Source organism: Muntiacus reevesi, chromosome 2 (genome assembly GCF_963930625.1).
Source record: "Muntiacus reevesi chromosome 2, mMunRee1.1, whole genome shotgun sequence".
Classification (NCBI taxonomy): domain Eukaryota; kingdom Metazoa; phylum Chordata; class Mammalia; order Artiodactyla; family Cervidae; genus Muntiacus; species Muntiacus reevesi.
Genome location: NC_089250.1, coordinates 154,593,898 through 154,616,889, shown reverse-complemented (window position 1 = coordinate 154,616,889; position 22,992 = coordinate 154,593,898). Strand labels below are relative to the sequence as shown.

Here is a 22,992-nt window from a genome sequence, read left to right as displayed (position 1 = left end):
AGCCATCTAGCTGGCCGCAGCACACCCTGGAGTCCAGTTCAGTTCAGTCCAGTTCTGTCGCTCAGCCGAGTTCCAACTCTGCGACCCCATGGACTGCAGCATGCCAGGCCTCCCTGTCCATCACCAACTCTTGGAGCCTACTCAAACCCAGTCCATTGAGTCTGTGATGCCATCCAACCATTTCATCCTCTGTCGTCCCCTTCTCCTCCCACCTTCAGTCTTTCCCATCATCAGGGTCTTTTCCAAAAGTCAGTTCTTCACTTTAGGTGGCCAAAGTATTGGAGTTTCAGCTTCAACATCAATCCTTCCAATGAATATTCAGGACTGATTTCCTTTAGGATGGACTGGTTGGATTTCCTTGTAGTCCAAGGGACTCTCAAGAGTCTTCCCCAACACCCCAGTTCAAAAGCATTGATTCTTCAGCCCTCAGCCTTCTTTATAGTCCAACTCTCACATCCATACACGACTATTGGAAAAACCATAGCTTTGACTAGAAGGACCTTTGTTGGCAAAGTAATGTCTCTACTTTTTTATACAGACTCCTGTGGCCTGGAGCAAACCTGGGGTTTGATGAACTGGATACAGTGAACTCATTTCCTGGGGGACCAGGGCTGCTGCTCCCAGACCTGCCAGTGAGCCTGCCTCCCTGCCAGAAGTTTCCAGCCCATTAACTTGTGAATTGGCAGTGAATCCAACTTCATTCTGGGGAAGGGGAAAGCCGGAGAATGAAGCCTGGGGCCAGGAACCTGCCTCCCTTTGCAAAGTGCCTGCTCCTGAACCTCTAGTGTTTATTATCCTTATCGGCTAATCAGACTGCAGGGACGTAGAAGCCCACAGCTGAAGGCATCTCGGGAATGTTTTCTAGGCTGAAGCTCTATCTGAGATGTGAATCACTGAAATTCAGCAGAATTAGGCCACTCTGGGCCGGCAGAACTCCCGCACTTTGGCTGGAAGGCCTGGCTTCACTTCCTGTGAACCCTACGCCTTCCAAATGCATAATATCCTGTTCTCAATTTATTGTTTAATTTCTTTCCTATCCACTGATCAAAGGATAGAATTGAGGCTTGAATTTTAAGTAGGATTTTTAAAATTCATTTATGAAGTATTTAATTTTTTAATCTCCAGAAGAAAAGGTGAACCCATTGATTCTGCCATGAGTAATTCCCCCTTTACAAAAAGAATGGGGTCCCATGTTGTTTTTGTGGGTTTTGCAATAGATCTACTGAACCACTGATGCATTTACAGTATTTGTTTTAAAATTCCGTGAAACTCCTCGCATCCAGATTATCTTCTACGTGGTTGCTGCTGAAAATGGCAGAGCAACTTGAATGCTATGTCCTCTTTGAGCCTTTTTCTATTGAATTTCCAGGACTGAAGATGTGAAAACCAAAAAGGAATGTTTTCTTTTTCACTTGACCTCAGAGTGGCCTTTGTGGAGATATTTCTGAGCTCTGTATAGGGTTTTTTGATGGGATGGGAGCGTTTAATACCAAATTTGACAAAAGGTTTGGTGGAATTCCTCCCTTTCTGCAGGAAGAGGGACACTATCTAGGCACCGAGGGAAGAGCTTTACAAACAGTAACCCAGCTCCACCGAGTGCCTGAGCGTTCCCATCAGCAGGACTCTTCTGCCCAGAGGTGAGCAGTCGACTTCTAGGACCTTCACAGATGCCACAATTCCATTTTCATTGTGGTGGGCTCTGCTTCTCTCCAAAGCCCTTCAGCATCAAGGATTGAAAGCTCTTGACTGATGCTTAGAAGGAGAGAGAAAGAGGCATTTATATGCAGGAAACATATAGCTACCTCGGCGTGGAGACCGTAGGCCAAAAGTCGTCTCCTCACGCCTTATACCTTCTTCCTTTGCTTGGGATCAGGGCTCCTGAGTGCTCACATTTTGTTCCATCAGGAAATCAAACAAGGCAGCTTCTTCTATGGGGCCTCTCAGAGAGACTGGCCAGTTCTCATCCATCCATCCATCCATCCATCCGTCCATCCATCCATGTATCCACCTATTCATCTACCCATGTATCTATCCATCCTTATGCACATTTCATTAATTCAAAGAACATTTATTGAGTACTTACTCTGTGCCAGATACCACACTGGGAGACACAAGAAAAAGTGAAATGTTCCATGATCTTTAACTCTCAGTTTACTGGGGAAGAGGAAGCATACCAGTGATGCAATGTATTAAGGACTAATAGAGGTATGTGCCAAAGAGTGGAAGTAACTGAGAAACCCAATATTGGTACACTGAAAGAGAATCAGAAAATGATACACAGATGTAGGGATGGGTGGGATGTGATCATCGACTATTATTGTCCAGTCTTTGTATTTGTGTCAAGTGTGGGCGTCTGTTCCCTTCCAGCCCTAGCCAACAAGCTTACACAGTTATGTTCATATAGTAGAGACTTTGTTACTTCTGCCTTTTCCATCAAACATTATGACATGTACATTTGGCATCTAATCACACACATGCCCATAGAACATATATATATACACACATGTGCCTACATATACATATTCACACATTCACATATATACTTACACATGCACACACATAGACTCATATATACACATATGTTGAATATATACATACATCTCTGTATATATATCTCTCTATAGCTATAGGTATAGCTGTATCTATCAGGTGACCGATAGGTAGATATTTCTGTGCATGTGTACAGTATATATATATATATATATATATGTATGTGCATATGTCCATGTCTCTCTATATATATCCTTTGAATTACTCAAGTTAAGAGAGAGAGATGTCTTTAGGACAAATAACCAGGAATTTCAATAAGAGTAATTTCCTAAAATCTGTATCCAGGTTGTTTCTATATCAACCAAGGATGCCTAAAGGGGAAATTATTATTTCCTCCTTCTCTCAATGTCTATGTTTTGCTCAGCACTAATGGGAATTTGCAAGAGAGAATGTTTGGAGAGTAGCTTTCTCTTAGTGATAGAGAAGTTGAGAGACATGAAACATACAACCAAATATCATAGACCTGTTAACTTCAAGTCTAAACATATGCCGTTGCTACTGAGACATGATGGCCTTAGAGACAGCAGTGGCCACAAAAACTTATCCCCCAAACGCTCATCATGTGAAATGGCTCCACCTCCTTGCACAAAAACCCAATATTGGAATTTTTGAAATGCAAATGTAGGATAAAATGATTGAACACCAGTGGAATATATGTGAATCTAAGAAGTTCTAGTTGTAGAAACCCCTGAATGGATTGAAGAAATGGCTATCAACATGATATATTAACACTGTAAGCTATAGCCATTGCTTATTTACTTTAAGACATTTTATTTATTCTGTAGCACCACAAAGAGATACAAGATCATTAAACATTATGATAAAACAAAGCTAAACTAGCACAACATTGTTTTACTCTGACAGCCAAGGATTTGTGATTATGGCTGTGACTATGCTATTAAAGAGTTTTTGACTAGAACCGATAAAATATATCTTCTGTCCTTTTGAAGTAAAGGCTAGCTACAAAAATTATGAATTTATAGGAAGAAGACATCCCAAAAGGTTGAAGTACCAGCTTTGAGACCAGTTTCGACTACATCAACTTATTTTAATGTAACCTATTGCTAAACACGCACTCTGTGTCTCCAGAGATTTTAGAATTAGCTTAATTTCTGAGTTTATTAACACCATTTAAAAGAACCATCAAGTTTTATAGATCTTAAAACTTCTCAAATACATTAAATGCAGAGATACAAGCTGACATGTTTTCCAATGATAAGCCCAAATCTATACAAGACGAAGAACAGAATTTAAAGCTCAGGCTTTTCCAGTGACATCCCAGCTGCTAGCCTCAAACTGGGGTCCTCAATATATTTTCTGGGATCTGCCGATTCTCCACCAGGACAACTTCTTTGAGTTTTTCTTTGTTTGACCGTATAAATCATTCCTCTCAATGTTTTCTGGGTCACTGGAGTGGCAGTGGTCTCAGCATCAGACACCATGTGGTTTCACTGGCCATTTGTTTTCATTTTACTTGCATTTATGTTTCCGATGTTTTGTTGGTTCTATTTGAATGATCACAGGTTAGTGAGATAAAAACAGATATGGGCTTGAATGTCGCAGTCAAGGCTAAATGAGGTCAGACCATTCTCTGAATCAAGATTTCCTAGCAGAGTGAATAAAAATAGTGAGAGCCTTGGGCATCACAAGGCATAGTAGGATGGGATTGCCAAGCTGCAGAGAAGCTGTCACAGTAGTCCCTCTGAGGCATGTTGCAAGCAGCAGCTTCGTTCAGGCAATGCTGTATTCTCACCTGAAATTAGTGCTAATGTTTTATTCTTTTTGCAGCTTGAGTCCTATTCAATCTGCCATTTTCTTCTCATCTTAGAAGTCTATATCAGCTACAAACATTGTGAGTGTCTACCTACATAATGTTTATACATATTTTAAAACTTTACAGTAAAAAAAAAAAATTAGGTTAGCACTCATGGGGATTTCTCAAGAATCATTTTCCTTCATACTGTTCAGTTTGGAGCAAAATAAACGTTTCTGCTCTGATTTCCACATCATCACTTGAAAGATTTGAACCCCTGCCTCGTGGCTCAACCCTGGTCCTCAGATAGGAATTGCACAGCCTCGATGACAAAGGCCCCTTCCCTTGGGCAGAGTTGGCTGTTCCTGTGTGTTCTGTCCCCACTGCTGACTTTGTGCTTTTTCCCTATCGTCTCCTCAAAATGTTCAGCTGTGCTTGGTTGCTACTCTTTTAAAATTAGAATAACTTTCAAAGGAGTCCACTGCAGCCCCGACTTGAATCTGGGGAAAGGAGACTCCCCCGCCAGCTGCAGGGGAGAGACGGCAGAACTTAAGAGCCACAGGAAATCATAGAAGGAAGTGGGACACCAAAGAAAAAACAATCAGTAAAATTCACAAAGATCACCGGAACACATATTTGGCAGAGCGCTATTCTCTGCTCCCCAACAATATGGTCTTCTGTTTGTTCTTTTTGGCAGCGCAATAAATGTGGGTTTGTCATTGACAGAGGAGATGGTCTTCGTGGAGGAGCTGCAGCTGCCTGCCCAGCTCTCCCTTATAACGCAGCGCAAACCCCCAGCATCACGATGAGGTGATAGAGTACATCTGTGGACCAGAGAGGAAAGGAGACAGAAACAATTCGACAAGGAGCAAGGAGAACTCAGCAAAAGCGTCAACATCAAAGAGTCCACTCAAGGGCGTTGAGTGGGTTTTCACAAAGCTCTGCACGTTTTGTTCGTAGTCAGATTGTTTCATCCTCCGGGCTTTCCATAGCTCACCTTCATCAGTGCAAGAACCCAACAGAGGAAGCTCAGGATATGGAACTCTGACAAATGGGAAGCTGAACTTAATATAGTGATGCTGCTTTTCACTGTATGGCGTTAGCTGTAGAACTTCCTTTAAGAATGAGAATCTGAGTATCATAAGGAATTGGTTTGCATGATTTCCTGTAATTGTGAGAGCAAAGCCTACATCTGTGAGTTTACGAATAAATAGAACTGTCCTGCCCATCTTCTCGCATAGCTACCTCCTCCTCCTCATTTGATGAGATCTTCTCCCAAGAGGCTTCTCAGCTAAATCACTATTCAGCTCCCACCCACCCCACTTCACACATATTAGGAAGGGCAGGAGCCCTTGTTCACTGTGATAGTTACACCACCTAGAAGAGCGCCTGGCACAGAGTCAGTAATTATGGTTGATATTTACTGGATGTTTGCTGCATGCTGAGCATTGGTTAGGGCTCTTAGCTATAATAGTTAATCCACACAACAACTTCTGTGTATGAGATGGGTAATTATTAACCCAGCTTCAGAGAGGAAACTGGGGGATGCACGGGTGAGGTCATGGCTCAAGGTCACTCAGTTCATGACAGCAGGGTCACAGAAGGGACTAGAAATATTTGTTGAACGAACAGATTATTGAAAACTCAAGCTCTCCAAATGCAGAAACCCCAAAGAAACCACCTGGTGATATCTTTGCTCAGACTTGGTGGGGCTGGGGGTAGGGATCCCATTCTGCTTCATCCAACTTGCCCCCAGCTCCTCCCTCCCTTCCGAACTCAGGGGCTGGTTGGAGAGAGACCTCGACCTCCAGTCCCCCTCCACCTCATTCAGATGTGTTTTAAAGTATACCTTTTCATTCTTAAGGGACCAAAGGTAAGCTTCTTTTAAAACACACAGGAATTTGCTGTATGGCTCAGGAAATTCAAACAGGGTCTCTATCAACCTAGAGGGGTGGCATGGGGAGGGAGATTGGGAGGGACGTTCAAAAGGGAGGGGATATATGTATACCTATGGCTGATTCATTTTGAGGTTTGACAGAAAACAGCAAAATTCTGTAAGGCAATTATGCTTCAATAAAAAGTACTTGAATTAAAAAAACACACATGCATGCTAAGTCACTTCAATCATGTCTGACTTTTGGCAACTCTACGGACTATTGCCTGCCAGGCTCCTTTGTCCAGGCAAGATTACTGGAGTGGATTGCCATGCCCTCCTCCAGGGGATCTTTCTGACCCAGGGATCGAATCCTGCATTGGCAGGTGTGTTCTCTATCACTAGCGCCACTCGGGAAGCCCCTTTGAAACACACTTCTGCCTGTTAAAAACATTGCATGGAGCTCTTTTCCTTACCTGAGAAGCTATAGAGACCAGAGGCTCCCCTGCCTGTAGTGAGTAAAGAGAAAATGCAGAAGCTTTAAGAAAATATCACAGAGGGAGCAGCTGTGTTCCTAAAACACAAACCAGACTGATTTTCCCCTGATTAAACCAACCGACTCCCCATTGCCTTTAGGACAAAATTTCTAGCAGGCTTGACAAGGCTTCATCTCACCATTCTCTTCTCAGCTCTCTATAGCAGGGGTTGGTAAACTTTCTGAAAAGGGCAGGTGATAGTAAATATTTTCAGCTTCACAGACCACATGGTCTCTATTGCAACCACTTGAGGTGATTGAAAGCAGGTGGAGACAACCCCTAAATGAACCATTGTGGCCATGTTCCAATAAAACTTTCTGTAGAAACACTGAAATTTGAATTTCATATAATTTTTGAGTGTTATGAAATACTGTTTTGATTTTTTTCAGCCACATAAAAAGGAAAAACCATTCTTAGCTTGCAGATCATACAAAATCAGGCAGTGACTGGGTCTGGGTTCCTGGCCAGAGTTTGGTGACTCCAGCCTGGCCACAGGCTTGCCCACCCTTGATGTCACAGCCCCCTTGAGGGCCAGACTTCAAGACTACCCACAGAGGTCTTCCCTAAGCCTGACTAGGTTGAATTGCCCAGCTGTCCATTCCCACAGACCCTGCCTCCCCCACCATGATGAACAGTCATCTCCCTTTCCCTTAGCATTTAGCATCTCTCTCTTTGCTGGATGGTACATTCTAGAAGACAAGACCCATATGGGGCTCCTTTATTTCTGAAACCCCTGCACCAACCCAGGCCAAGCTCACTCCTTTACTGGTTTGTTGACTTGCCCTGGATGCCCCAGTAGCTTCGTTTTCTATTATTATTCCCTGCACACCATGTCTGGAAGTTCAGCATTTCGTAGTCCCTGGGGGGCATTGGAATTTCAGCCACAGGCCCAACTTTTTAGGGTAATTAACAAACCTCCCCACTGCCCCCAGGTGGGGAGACTCGTTGCAGGTAAAGGTTGTGTCTACAGGCACAACTGGTTTGGCAATTCAGTGAAAATGCTCAAACTGGCCGTGCCTGTGGACATAGCCCGACATGAAGGCAACCGTTTGGAAAACAGAGAAGCTTACTACGGAGGGAGAGCTCCACCACCAGCACGCCTCCGGTCTGGTCCCGGAGGAGGCGTTTCCGCTTGTCACAAGTCTGGAGACCCAGCAGAAGCCAAGGGGAGGGGAGAGTGGAGGTGGGATGAGAAACACAGGAGAGAAAAGAGATTTTTTTTTTTCCAAAAGTCACAAACTTGATGGAGTCAAAATTCCCCAGACCTCAGATACTAGTTCCCCTTTTCTTTTATAACCAAGAGAGAGGTGTATTTCATCCCTTCTCTGACTTGAAAAAAAGGAAAAAATCTTTCCATCATGAGCTCTTCAAACTGAAACAAATCCACATAGCATGTGGTGGAAACTGACACTGTTTCTTTTGATGAGAAGCAAGACTTTGCCCATAGTTACTACCGTCAGAGTGGTTTGAGATGTGGACACCTGCAAAATGTGTCCTGGTTCATTTTCGTTTTTTAAGGGTAATACCAATGATTATCCTTCCAGGAACAGTTAAATGTTTCTTTACTGCCTTCCCTTTGTCTGTTTGTGCACTTTGGCCAAATAGGAATCAACAGAAATAATCATCTTATTTCTGTTGGTTACTACAGGTGAGCAGGTACCTTGTTCAGAAACACTGTGTCCCTCCTCACCGAGGACTTGGGTCCAAACAGACTGAAGGAGCTGACAGTTTGGAATTAAGTGCTTTGAGATCTTTAAGGCAGTGGTTTTCAGAATTACCTGAAGAGCTTGCTAAAGCACAGATGGCTGGACCCACCCAGAGTGTCTGAATCAGGTAGATCTGGGGTAGGGGGATGAGAATTTGCATCCTCACCTAACAAGTTCCCAAGTGATGTTGAAGCTTCGTGGACCGCACTTTGGGACCACTGCTCTAAGGACCAGGTTCCACCAGGTCCCAACGGAAAACTATCTCCCACCTGAATTTACTCTGCATGTTGAATGATCTTGCAGCAACTTCTTGGGGGAGAAGCAGAAGGGAAACTGACCACCCTGCATGAGCTACACTAAACGTGTCTGGGGAGCTGGGCCCTTTCTCTCGGGTGATCAGAACAACTATGCTCTCATGTGGGAATTCCTACAGCATCTCTCTGGTCCATCACAAGTCCCAGAGATGGACCCTCAGGCTGGTAAGTCAAGAGCTGAAAGTACCTTTGCCTTCCATCCAGAGCTTACTGCTATCACCTGGATTTTGAATTTCCCTTATCCTTTTAACTTTTCCAAAGCATTTCCACGTCTGTTATTGCTTTCATTTTCCCTAACCCTGCTCTCTGAAGAGAAGGGCCCCTATTACTCATCACCACTCTATCTTTAAAGATGGGAAAACCAGGCTCAGGGGTTAAGTGACATGGGCCAGACCATTGAGCTTGTTGGTGGCGGGCCAGAACCGCCTGGGACATCTGCTCCCACCCTCAGCATCCTTTCCTTCAGAATGTCCTCAGCAAACACCTACAGGGTCTAGTGATAATTTCCCAGCTTAAAAAAAAAAAAAAAATACAGCTTCTCAAACACTGCTCTCCCCCGCGCGCAGGCTCAGGTAGCACTCTCGTTCCGGGAGGGGTGGCTTACCACTGGGCAGGAGAGCTTCTCACTGTCACAGATGAACGTCTCACAGTGTAACCACACCTTGGACAGTTTGGGGATGTTCTGGAACCGGAAGGCGTTGAATTGGAAGGTTGCCCTGTGGTCTTTCCCGTTCTCATGCACGAGGACGGTTTCATCCGTGGGGCAGCTGGAGCACACGGGGTGGGGGGAGGGAAGAGGGGGAGACAAGTCACCGCATGAGACAAGTCCAGCAAGGGTGTCTGAGGCAAAGTCACGCAAAGCCTCTTCTGGGCCGTTACACAGCGCGCTATCCTTCTGAAGCACTTTGACAGGTGGCACCTCACTTATCTTCATTTCTCTGGGGTCTCTTTGAGGAGCTATGAGATGGCTGCAGTCACCCCTATTCTACAGACAGAGTACAGCCAGGGTGAAACAACGTTTGAGAAGCCACACATCTGGTAAGCCATCACATCTCTGTCCCAAAGAAATAAAACCCGCATGATAGTGTGCTTGGAGGACTGGAGTATGTCCAGACTCTCAGCATGTGTCCCAAATAGAGATGGTGGTGCTAGGAGCAGCATTTCCCAGCCTGCTGCCACAGCCACCTCTGTCCAGGTCACACCCAACACGTTGCTGTGTGTGTATTATGAGGTTTGGCCACTGGGAATTTCAATTTACATTATATTACTTAAGCTTTATGTCCATTCTATTATACGTAACTACTTTGGTAAAAAAGTGACATTTTTAATATGCACACAGAAAAATGGCTCAAAGGATACCACCTAAATGTTAATCCTGGCTATTATGGACAGTTTTTGCTTTTTTTCTTTCACCTTTATGGGTTTTTTTCCCCCCCTAAATTCTCTGTAAGGAGAATGTGTTATTGGGAAGTTTCAAAGTTCCAAAAGTACAATTGCAGTAAAAGAAAAAAAATGATGACAAAGATGGACATGGGTTGAAACCCATTGTTCTCACCTGGGGTCCATTTGGCACGTGGCTGTCATGACTCGGGGGGCAGGGGAATGCTCCTGGCATCTAAAGGGTAGAGCTCAGGGATGCTACAGAATGTCTTGGAGTGCACAGGACAGACCCCACAGCAAAGACTGATCCAGCCCAAAAAGTCCATGGTGTCGAGATTGGGAAACCCTGGTTTAAGCACAATAATTTTTCATTTGCCCAGCACATATGGATTCTCTACGTAAGTGCCAGACATTAAACCAGGTGTTTGGAAGAGACACAGTGTTTCTTGGGAATATACAGGGAGGCCCACAGAGTGTTGGGAATTGCATACAGGTGACGGTGAGCATCAGGATCTGTCCTCTATGGAACAAAGGTCTATGGGTTCAAGAGCTCAAGACCAGTGAACAGCCCTGCTTGGACCCCAAAGTTCATGCCTCTCCTGGCGTGTCCCTCTGACTCTACTGTCATTCCAACTTAAAACATACAACAGAGAGCAGAGCAACCACCCCAGGGAACCTTCATGGTGGACCCTCCCCTGCCCCCTCTATCAGAATCAGACATTAGGGGCCAAATTAGAGGGAGGACAGATGGGATGTTAACTCTGAGAGTCATTGAATGAAATGAGGCTTGAACACTGCATCTTTTATCTGACCAAGCCCGGAAGCAGGGTTCTGTCGGTGGAGGCCTCTGAGCAGTGACAGAGCTGGGGGCGTTTTCCGAGCTGTGAAACAAGACTCTTGAAGGATCATTCAGTCAATAAACCTGAGATCCTCGAACGAATTCAAGACTAAGCTTAAAATAGATCCTTGCTGCTGGAGTGTCCAAGGCCTGGTGTCAGCCAGTGGAAAACAGCGCTAGCAGAGCTCCGTTGGCGGCAGGCAGAAGGTAAGGCGCAGGCAGGCCTAGATGCCTTGGCACTGCTGTCTCTCGGAGCTGGCTGTGGCATTTGCCTGTCCGTGACAGGTAGCTCAGGATTGCAGAATACCCAGAGGGAGGCTTTTACACTGACATCACAGGAGTCTCCTTTCCCCACCTGAGGTCAAAATTCCTGACAACCTATTTATTCCAATCTCTCCAGGCATCTTGAAAACGGAGCTTTCCTCCCAAAGGGCCTGATGTGAACCAAAAGCATGTGGGAGGTTATGGAGTGGACTTTCTAATTCTCCCCTTTGGCACTGGATTTTGTGCATATATCTCCAACCTCAAGGGGCCATTTCAGCTAGGCAGAGTTTGCAACTATATCAGGGCTTCTTTGATTTAGCAGCACTTAAATGCAGATTCCCAGGGTTCACCCTGGGATCTTCTGAAGTTGTAGGTTTGCAGTGGGTCTGCATGAGGAGCAGGCACCCGAAGGAAGTCCTGTGAGCACTAGAGTTCGAGGACCACTTGTAGAGACTACCCCAAAGTCACAAGCATTCCCTTTTCTCTCATATCACACATCTGCTAGGTGAGCAAGAGGACCAGAACTATCTAAGGAGACAATTCCATGATGTGTCAGAAGACTTTGTTTGACAGAGCTTTGTTTGACTTTGTTTGTGTCAGGCCTTTGTTTGACAGAGGTTCCCAATGCCTATTGGTAATTTCAAAGTCCCTATAGGTCAATAATTTATTTTAGAATCTCTCTGAAATCATTGGATTTGTACCATCAACAACAAAACCTAAATGGCTCACTCAATAACATATGAAATAAGGACCCAAACTGAGCTCTCATCCTTGCAGGAAGATAGGTGGCTTGCATGTGGCCCTTACTGACCTGTTCTACCTCGTGGTATTAGGTGATGTGTGTGTGCATGTGCACACGTGCATTCAGTGATGTTCTACTCTTTGCGACCCCATGGACTGTAGCATGCCAGGCTCCTCTGTCCATAATGCTGCTCAGATCATCCACCCCTTTACTAGCTTAGACTTTTGGAATTTCAATCTGTCTGTTCCTCAGTTTCCTCATCTATAAAATAGTGATTACTATACTACCTACTTTATAGAAATTTTAATGAAATTGAAGAAAGTATTTGTAAAATACCTATCTAGAGCAGTGTCTGGTATGTTGTAAGAGCTATATAAAGTGAAAGTCACTCAGTCGTGTCCAACTGTTTGCAACCCCGTGGACTATACAGTCCATGGAATTCTCCAGGCCAGAATACTAGAGTGGGTAGCCTTTCCCTTCTCCAGCAGGTCTTCCCAACCCAGGGATAAAATCCAGGTCTCCAGCATTGCAGGTGGATTCTTTACCAGCTGAGCCTCAAGGGAAGCCCAAGGGCTGTATGAGTGCTTCTTAAATAAAGATCCAATGTGGCTTTATCTTTGTTATCTCATCATCTTTGTCCCTGGCCCCTGTATTTTTGCTTAGCCCTGATGGGTTCCAGTGTAATTGTCTGCTTTGGTTTGGTAATGGCCTCTTCTGAGTTTACTGTGCATTGTGTGGACAATGCCTGCATCTCTAATCTAACTCATCCTCTCTTTTGTTTTCCAAAGTTACAATTCTAAATGTTTCTACACAATTGTCATCTCAGGGTCAGCATGTCATCATGAACTCAAGGAGAATCCAGACTCCCTTACCCAGAACCTCTCTACCCTGGGAGCTTACAAACTATTCCTCATCTTCACAATCCACAGTCAACAGTAGAAAGCATTCTTTGTCACATGTTCTTCAGATGCCCTGTCCTTCCCTTTACTATATCAGATCGGTTGCTAAAGTTTTATTGCTTCTCCTCACTTGGATGGCATTGGATGACCTTCTTTTCATTCACTTAGCTACAATGTTGATTTAGGTCTTATCACCTTGGGCTCTAGAGCTGCCACAGCCTCTAAGCTGGTCTTTATACCTCCCGTGTACTGTTTCTAAACCATCTATGTGTGATTTCTAGAATCACTTTTCTATGCTATAATTCCAGTACTTTAGTCCTCTACTCCAAATTTTAAGAATTACCCATGGAATTATTAGTAAATAAAAAACAATGATATTAAAATTGGTTGGATACCAACCAGGTACTATGTGCTAAACTTTTTACATGGACATCTAATTTAATCCTCATCTGGGTTCCGATGTCAGATGGACTGGATTTGAATCCAGTGTGCCCATTTCCCCATAAAAACGCACATACATGAATTATGTGACATTACTTAACTCCTCCTATGCCTCAGTTTCCTCATCTGGAAAGAGGAAATGATAGTAATCATACTCACCTTGTCAGGGAAGTGAGTTGTCAGGGAAGTGAGTTAATACAAGATAAAACTCTCGGGGTAGTATCTGGTACCTAGAAAGTACTTTGTAGACTTTTCCTGGTATAATTACTCAGTCTGGAAACACAGAGGAAGTCACTAAGAGGCCCAAATAGGCTTCATCTCTTCCTCCCAGGCTGTCCCAAGCCAGAGTTACCCCGGATCACCTGGTCTCACCTCTCAGCCTTGTGGTCCAGAGAACCATACCTACCCCTTGTTGATCAGCTGCCACTGCAAAGGATACATGAAATCAGCCGAGGGTGTGGCCCAACAGCTGTTCAAAACCACTTTAAACCTGGAAATGAAACAAAATGCATCTCACTTTAAGCCTGAGAATTATATGCCTAGAAACGCTGGGTGATTAAAAAGCCTCTGGTCTGGTTCTTTTTTCTCATCTTTATATTTATAAATACAGACAATAAGAACACATACTTACCTAATGCTTAACCCTTTGGCTTCTACTCCTGCAAACAGATCTGAACCGATTTCGGATGTCTCCAGGATAAAAGGCGCTTCTTTCTTAATGGAGAACTTGGCATTCTTTGGAAGGAAATTGACACTGGACATTATGATCTGTCAGGCTGAGTAGTTTGGTCTGACAGGAGCAGATACATCACGACGGGGTGGGGGGTGGGGATCAACCCAAAGACACAGGCTGTGAGACCACAGTGAGATCTCTTGGGCCAGAGAAGTGGTACCTCCTAGGATCCTGGTGCCGTCTTAGCAGGGATGAGGACATCATATAACTGGGTTTGCTGGTTACAGTGAGACATGTACTGTATGTTGCATCTATGCTGATGAGGAGCGAGACTTGCTTGATGGAAAAAGAGTGGAATCCAGCAATGCTGAAGGTTTGTGGTTTACTGAATCACCAAAAGACGAGACCAAATGCATACAACCCTGCACTGCCCTTGTTCCTCTGCTATTTCCTTGAGCAGATTCCAGCTTGAATTTCAACGTTTTTACTCTGATTCCCAATTCAGTTAACATTAACAACAGAAACAACTTTCTGATCACCTACTATGTGTCAGGAACTGCTCTCTATGTTGAGAGAGCCTCTAAGTCAGACTGTCCTGTCTGTTGAGATTTATCAGTGAACAGGTAGAGATCGCTGTCTCCAGCCACCTGATGTTCTAGCAAGGGAGTTGGACAGCCAACAATAGGTTAAATGAATTATATGGCTAGGATAGACTCTAGTATTCTATATAGAAAAACTATTTAAAAAATGTAGAGCAGGGTAAGGTGGATTGGGAGTGCAAGGAGGGGACAGGTTTTAATTTGAAATGCAGTGGTTGGGAGGCTTCCTTGAGGAAGTGACATTTGAATCAAAACTGGAGGGAGGAGATGCCATGCAGGCATCAGGCCATGCAGGAAAAGGCCGTAGGGGGAGAGAGGGGCAAGCAGGACAGCCGGGTGGCCAGTCTGCTGGAACGTGAGTGAGTAAAGGGGAGGTGGGGAGAGGCAGGGAGTGAGGAGGGCAGGAGAGGAAGTTAGCCTGTAGGGGTGGATCCAGGAGACTATGGCTTCAATTCAGGGACAATTGGGACTCATTGCCATGATTCAAGTACAGGGGAATCAAGACAAGGATCCTGGATTAATCTTAGTTCCCACCACTAACTTGGGACACACTACAGGCAAGGCAGCCTTTTGATCCTTAGTATTCCCACCTGCAAAACGGGAATGCCTTTTGCCTTCGTCTGCCTTGCAGAAATGTTTCTATGATGGTGGCTGTATGCAATAGGAGCATAAAGCTTAGACCAGGATACTAATGAAAAATTGAGTTTCATGAACTTAGAGATTTACAAAACTGCAACGGGTAAACAGTGACAGCAAGGACATCTAGATGAAATAGACCTTAACTCCCTAAGCGTCAAATTTAGGGAATTGACAAGAGGGTTCAGAATCATCTTCTAGGGTCTCTTACATTATCTTATCAATCATGGGTCCAGCCAGGGCCTCCTGACTTGGTCACCCAGAAGTCAATATTTTTTCTTCCCTTCTCTCAGCCCCCTGCACCATTTAAATGGTTGTAATGATTAAATAATAACATTCTTGAATATAAGTGATCAGCTTAATGTGCAAGTTGAAGTGGCAGAGGATAGTGGCTTCTAATGTTCCTTATTATTTTCTGAGATTTATTTTATTTCAAAGGACTGTTTCCAAATGTAGGATCTACCCGAGGATGATAATACCATCACCAATGTAGCTAGAGGTATTTCTCCTGGCCCCCATCTCCTAGGAACCAGGAACTGGAATATCGGAATGCCTCCACTTGCAGAGGAACCCAACTGATTGTTACAAAGTGTCAAACACAATCTTCACCCTTAGTTCAGTTTCTGAGAAGATACACCTTTTATGGTCAGTTTCTCTACTTCTCACCTGACAGAAGGCAATGCTCAGTGTGTCCTCCCTACTTTCTTAATAACATGAAAATTAGGGACCTATGTCCAGGGAACATCACCCTTTAAGACCCAGGCAATTTGTTTTGGCAAATTCTGGGCTCTACCTTTTAGTAGGAGCATTAACCCAGGGGATCATACTCAGAGAAGAGTGAATAAGACGCTGAATGGACCACCAAGTGTGGGATGATATTTAGTTTGGGAAAGATGGGCTCAAGCTAGTTGAAGGACCTTTAGCAGTATCATTTCAGAGGAGAGAATTGGGACCAATGGGCCAGAGTTCAGGACGTCAGATTTCACATGTTGACCTAAAATGGGAAGGCCCAATTTGTCATCGTCCTTGGAAGAGATAGGGAGTTCATCCCTCAGCAGTCTTGCAGAGGGTTTGGGGCATTAGATGGAAGGTCTACATTAATCACCTCTGAGGTTTGTTCTGACTCTGGAAGTCTATGATTTTGGTCTATATTTCTTACATTTGTTCCATCCCAGCTTTGTCATTTGTTTCTGCCTAACTAAAAGCAACAGCCTATACCATTTTTGATTGAATAAAAGTCAACCTAATCCCACTCTGACATTGACGTTCAATCCTATAAAAGTAACAGTGCTAGAGCCAGGAGCTCTCAGTTTCCAGCTTAAATGAGGTCTGGAGACCTCTCTGGTGCTCTAGTGGCTGGGACTCTGGTTATCCAATGCAGGGAGCCTGGGTTCAATCCCTAGTCAGGGAACTACATGCTGCAACTAAGACTAGACATAGCCAAATAGATATTTTAAAAATGAGGTCAAAATTTACAATTATGAGAATGACTACTTCCTTGGACATTTATTTGTGCCAGGAACTGTGCAAAGTGTTTTATAAGGATTATTTCATTTAACCCTTATAACAAACCTCTCGGGTAAGTGCTGTTATTATCCCCATTGAACAAATTCATAGGTGGAGACTCAGAGGAGTTCACTAACTTGCCCAAGGTCACACTACAGTAAATAGGGGACCAAGCTTCCAACCTGTGGTCTGATGTCAAGGCCTATTTTCTTAACCTCAATATTAGGCTACTTCTGCAAGTTGAATACCTTCCTTTATTTGGGATTGAAAGTCAAAGAAACTTTTCACCAAGAATACCAACTACAGAACCACTCTCAGTAACAAGTAGAAGAGGATGCAGAGAGAGGAGAGAAAGCAGGCTGAGCAGAACTGGTGGTTTTGGAGCCCAGCATTTGGAGCTCTTGGAATCCTGGGCAATTAGCAGTGTGCTGATTCCACTGGCCCAGGCAGGGTACTGCTCTGTCTCTGCTAATTTGATGGAAATTTATGCAGGGATCAGCTGTTGCTTCAGAAGCACACAAGAATGCTCTGAAAGTGGAAGAAGGGAGGACAAGAAAAATACCAACTACATGGGTAAGGCACAGGAAACCGAGCCCATTGTGGGAATGTTAATGAGTACCAAAGTCTCAGTTGTAACCTCAGAGCCCCCTCGTTGCCAAGGTTCCTTTGTCCTGTAAGGGTTGTGGTGGGCCCCAGGGAAGGCCTTAGCAAGAACTCATTTCTAGCAGTTCAAGGAAGCAGTCTGTCTAGCCCAGTGGATGGCCTGGTAATGCTGAGAACATGCTTCCTGATTTTTGTTTTCTCTTTAAAAAGATCTAAGGTTTGATATTCATGTCTGAAACTTCACTCCACATAACTGATGGTGAATTTTTTGACAATCATGGTGCCTCTCCATTTCCACCTGTTGTAAAATCTTCATGGGGTCATATCTACAGTTTTATCTGGTTAAAGCAACAATCCTGTACTTCCGGACAGGGACTCAGTAGTAAAGATAACCCATCATCAACATGTCCCCTGGATCTGTTGTCATGTGTGAAGCTTATTTTCCTTCCTGGAGAACCTTCCTCAGTTACTTCAGTGGTTTTGCCATTCTTTCATCACCCTGGTGATCCACATTGCTTCAAGGCCCTGCCAATATAGGTCAAGGGGGTGTATGGGACTCCTTTTCTCAGGACTTTATCACTAGGGGTGTGTAGCCTGGGGCAGATCTAGGTTTTGTGGGACCTTGAAGCCTATTTAGAGAACCCTCTTGAAAGAAAAGAATTAAAACTTTGAATACAAAATTAGATACAGGGCCTTGAAAAGGGCCTCTGCATGTCAGATTGGAGGAGAAGGGGAAGACAGAGCATGAGATGGTTGGATGGCATCACCAACTCAATGGACATGAGTTTGAGCAAACTCCTGGAGATGGTGAAGGACAGGGAATCCTGGGTGTTGCAGTCCATGGGATCACAAAGAGTCGGACATGACTGCGCAACTGAACAACAGCAACGAAATGTTAGGGGTCATGACACTTACACTTCATTCCCTGCATAGTAAGTTTGCCCTGGAGACCAGCGTTAGAAGACTTTGTTCCAGACTGGGAACTGCTCTAGACCACAAGTGGGGTCTTGGGCAGATCATTTTCTCCTTGGGTTTTAGATCCTTTTCTGTAAAATGAACTAGGTTATTCTAGGATCCCTTCTACATCTCATCTTCTAAGTTCAGCAGATTAATAGCTTCCAGAGCACTGGGAACTGGGCTCCCCTTGTGGCTTAGTTGGTAAAGAATCCGCTTGCAATGCAGGAGACCTGGGTTCGATCCCTGGGTTGGGAAGATCCCCTGGAGAAGGGAAAGGCTACCCACTCCAGTATTCTGGCCTGAAGAATTCCATGAACTACAGTCCATGGGGTTGCAAAGAACTGGACATGACTGAGTGACTTTTCACTTTCAGGGAACTGGTTAAGTGAGTTCCAAGAGTTCAAAAGTCAGTGGAGTTCCAGGTAAGATAATTGTTTCCTTTATGAAATGAATAGGTTGCACTTGATGGCCTTTAAGGCTTTCTTCCAGTTCTAGTCTTTTACGAAAAGGTTTCCATTTCTGATTTCTGCCTGTGCTTTCCTCTAGCCAGCTGGGCTATTGTCTCTTTACGCATGCCTCCTCACTGGAAGCTGCAGGTCTAAAAGACAAAGCACCCATGTAAAAGGAGGGCAGCTGGGCTAGTGACCATTGCATACTTGGTTTCTCTGGAGTGCTTTATTCTGAGTCCCTTTAGTTTCATTGTCAACATAGGCAGCAAGCCAAAATAAGACATAGAGGAGACCCACTAAGCAAAATGCTTTGGAGACCAAAAAACCGGGCATCTGCAGCCACCCTAGCCTTTCCCCTTAACCCTGTCCCAGGTAGGAAGCTCACTGCATTGTGACTGATGTTTGAACAAGAGTTGGATCCTAAATTTAAATCTCTGGAGTGTGTTGTAGTGGGAACTAATCTTGATTGAGAATTAGACTGTGGCTGTCTTTACCACCTACTGACATTTGGTAACTCACAAGATTTCTCATCTCAATCTTCTCATCTGTGAAATGGGAAGATTAACCTTATTTCTCTGTGATAGCTTTCCTTTCTTCCATCCAGTCTATGAACCTGAATGTCTGTTGTATCCAGTCTTCAAAGAGGCTTAACATTACACCAAAGCTTATGATTCAACTCCAGTTCAAGAATGGGCTTCCATATACAGCTTAGAGGAGAATAAATGCTGTGGAAACATCCCATCATTTCCTGTAAAGGCCATAGGGCAGCAGTGGGGACCTGGAGACCACTTACAGTATAGAAGTTGAGAGACAATTGGCTTTCAAATGTGCCCATGCTCCCGTTCTTCACATAAACAGTGGCCACTCTGAAAAGGGGAGAGAATTTTGCATAAGGACTGAAACATGCCTGGTTGACAGGGACTGCAGAACAGATGCAAGGCAGCCAGTCCTCTTCTCTTAGAGCAGCTTACCTCTGGTCAAAGGCCGCCTGGTTCACCAGGTAGGTGGAGTGGTAGGTGCAGGAAAAGGAGTAATTCACGGGCTGGTTCTTGACTATCACAGTGCTGTCATTGGAAACGATGTGACTGTAGAAGTGGTAGATGGGGGGCTTGTACTGGAGAAAGGAAGAAGGCAGTTAGGGTAGCCCTTTACGCCCACAATGTGAATGAAAGTTCTTGGGAAAATATTGGATGATGGCTCAGAAAAAAGTTCATGGGGAGACATAGATGTTTGCCATTGATATAACATCCATTCTTGTTTGTAGGTGAGCTGATAATTTTTGTAAAGAGTTCTTAAGTCTGTTCAAGATTGTTTAAAATAATCTAAGTTGAATGTGGTATACTTAAAAAAAATCCATATACCTATCAGGCTTCTGACCAAACTGAACTGGTTCAGGAATCTCTTATCTCCCAACATCAGCTTTGTATTTCTTTCCCCTGCCCAAGTAATCTTATGTGACACCTTCACCTAGCTCCCAGCTCTAGAACATTACTGTCTAGTTCTTGGTCTTTCCTTCTTCCAATCATAAGCGCTAATTCTGAGATTCTTTCCTCTGACTTCTTAGACTTTAAAATCATTGAATAGTAGAGTTATAAGGGATCTCCAATATTCACTTAAGAAGTGGTCTGCCTGAGACCACACAGGTGATTTGTAGCTCATTTTACCAGGATATAGAAAAACAAGATGTTATTGTTACTCATACCCATGATTCTTCCCACTAAATCACTGAATCACTGTGGGGACTTTAGGAAGCAAACGTGTCCCCAGGATCTGAAATCTAGTAGATGTACTCTCTCCTACAGTCAAGGCAGTAGGAATACTAGACCTAGCCTTTCTTCATGATTGTATCGCTACTGGTTGTGGCCTTGAACTGTGACTGGGAAGTCTCCAATTTCTCCTCCATCCCATAAGGACACTTGACAAGAGGATATCTGTGGTTCCTTTTCATTCTGATGACCTATCCTAGGTGCTTTACAAGACCCAATTATGGGCTGTGTTATACTTTGGTCTCTCCTTTAAGATGCCTTCCAAATGCACTTTGTCACCACTTCAAAATCTTGAGTAGAAGATGGCCCACCCATCCAGCCCAGGAAGAGTGGCAGCAATGAGCCCATACTCAGAGCTCCAGGTGACACAGAGGTGGGAAATGCATCGAGTTGGCTGTAAGATGTTACGGAAAACCCTGAATGAACTTTTTGGCCAACCCAGTGGTTTGTTCTATTCACAGAAGGTGGTCTAGCCACTCGGGCAATGAATTGGAAGAATAAAATTTAAATCCTAACTAGGCAGAAGAGAAGAATTTAAATAACACTTACATCTCAGGAAATCTGGGGGTCGGGACTGACTCTTAATCAGAAAGTGGTGAATTTTGAACCCTTTTAAGGATGGACAGCAGATGGGCCCACTTGCCTCCTTTTTTCAGCTCTTCCCTGTATAGTTTGAACTTACCTCAGACTGGGTTCCACAGTAGGACTTGTTTTTAGGTGACAAGTCTGGGATTACAAATTGGTAGTAACCCGCTTCATGGACCCCATTGTAACACAACCCACCGAGTGCCAGCTGGTGCACTTCCCATCCATAGGGGCACTCGGGGATTTTGGTGATGATTGTTTTGGGATAGCAAAACACGAGAATGACATCTGGAAAGATGAGAGACAAGGTTTGAAATCAGATCTGGTAATCATATTAATCTACATATGGTGAGCTCCTATTACAGCTGAGCATACAAAGCAGTTGATTAAAAATATTTTCCCCACTATTCTTCATGAGATCTGATGAAAGTTCCCCTCGACATCAGTCACTAAAATTCCTCACTTATAGATTTTGCAACCTCTGTGTAAAATCTGCACTATTCTTTTTTTTTTTTTAAATTCTACCAGTTTATTGCTACCAACCCATCTTCCTCCACCCTCATTCTTGCATGCTCAGTCATGTAATCTCATGGACTGCAGCCCGCCAGGCTCCTCTGTCCATGGACTTTTCCAGGCAAGAATACTGGAGTGGGTTGCCACTTCCTTTTCCAGGTCTGTTCTTAACGTGTATTCAAAACTGGTCCACATTTAAACTTGAACGTATTTTAAGGAATGTATTTTAGAAACCAGATTGAGTGAATTGGAAATACATGTTTATTTCAATCTGGTTTCATACATATATATGAAACCAGATTACATATATTTACATAATGTATATACATATTTTTTAATCCCACGAAATGAGCACATTAAAGTTAAAATGTCAGTTTATGCATCATGCTATGAAATAGTAATTTATGGCATAGCACAGAAAATCAACAATCAAGTGGAAAATAGAGGCAAAAGGTGAAGATTTTATCTCTGTTTATTCATCTGTCTAGCCTCCTCAATGTGAGAGACATGGGTTCGATCTCTGGGTTGGAAAGATCCCCTGGAGAAGGGAATGGTTACTCACTAGAGTTTTATTGCCTGGAGAATTCCATGGACAGAGGAGCCTACAGTCCATGGGGTCTCAAAGAGCTGGACACGACTAAGCAACTAACACTTTCACAATTTTAAAAAGTGTAAGTTTATCCAATATGTTTGTACTTTCTGCAGGGAAAATCGAATGGTCATTGGGGTGCTAAGTGCTTCTGTGTGTATGTTAGTTGCTCAGTCATGTCCGACTCTTTGCCACCCCATGGACTGTAGCCCATCAGGCTCCTCCATCCATGGGATTCTCCAGGCAAGAATCCTGGAGTGGGTTGCCATTCCATTCTCCAGCGGATCTTCCTGACCCAGGGATAGAACCCAGGGCTCCCACATTGCAGGCAGACTCTACCATCTCAGTCACTAGAGAAGACTATTCGGCTACATAACAGCATTTTCCTAATAATATAAGTATAGAACTTTGAGCTCTGGGAAGATACGTGTCAGAAAATGTTCCTTTCCAGGAAAATGGGGTAGTACCAGAACATACCTGCTTTATTTGGAGTGCAAGATCTTGCAGAGGCTTCTGCGAAGACAGCCAACAGGACAAAGGCCCTCATCACCATTGCTTTTGCCAGGTGGCCGAATCAAGCTGGCCAAACGTTCACGGTCCTGCCAGGGCCTGAGTCTTGATCATTCTAGGTCAGAGATTTGTGCAAAAAATTAAAATCAAGGGCGAGAACAAAAGCAGCACAATCAGAGGATATTGATCCTGTCTCCCATTTCTAATGGCTCCTCATCTGGGCTGGGAGGCAAACATGGGGCTCATACCGCAGAGAGCGTCAATTTCAGACTCGGCTGCTCATGTTCCCAACTGTTTCATTCTCCCAGAC

The 22,992-nt window shown here is 44.0% G+C and overlaps 1 protein-coding gene and 1 pseudogene across 1 annotated transcript; one reads left to right on the top strand and one right to left on the bottom strand.

The window, feature by feature from the left end:
• LOC136157290 (guanylate cyclase 2G-like) overlaps positions 1-5,048 on the top strand; it is a 50,169-nt pseudogene extending 45,121 nt beyond the window's left edge.
• Positions 5,049-5,077: 29 nt separating this feature from the next.
• Positions 5,078-22,725, bottom strand: TECTB (tectorin beta). Its single transcript, XM_065920119.1, has 10 exons — positions 22,650-22,725; positions 21,168-21,358; positions 19,691-19,833; positions 19,513-19,585; positions 13,928-14,031; positions 13,703-13,786; positions 9,337-9,499; positions 7,783-7,855; positions 6,653-6,685; positions 5,078-5,127 (listed from the first exon to the last, which is right to left on the bottom strand). Exons 1-10 carry the CDS (start codon positions 22,723-22,725, stop codon positions 5,078-5,080), a joined length of 990 nt encoding a protein of 329 aa, XP_065776191.1.
• Positions 22,726-22,992: the final 267 nt, after the last annotated feature.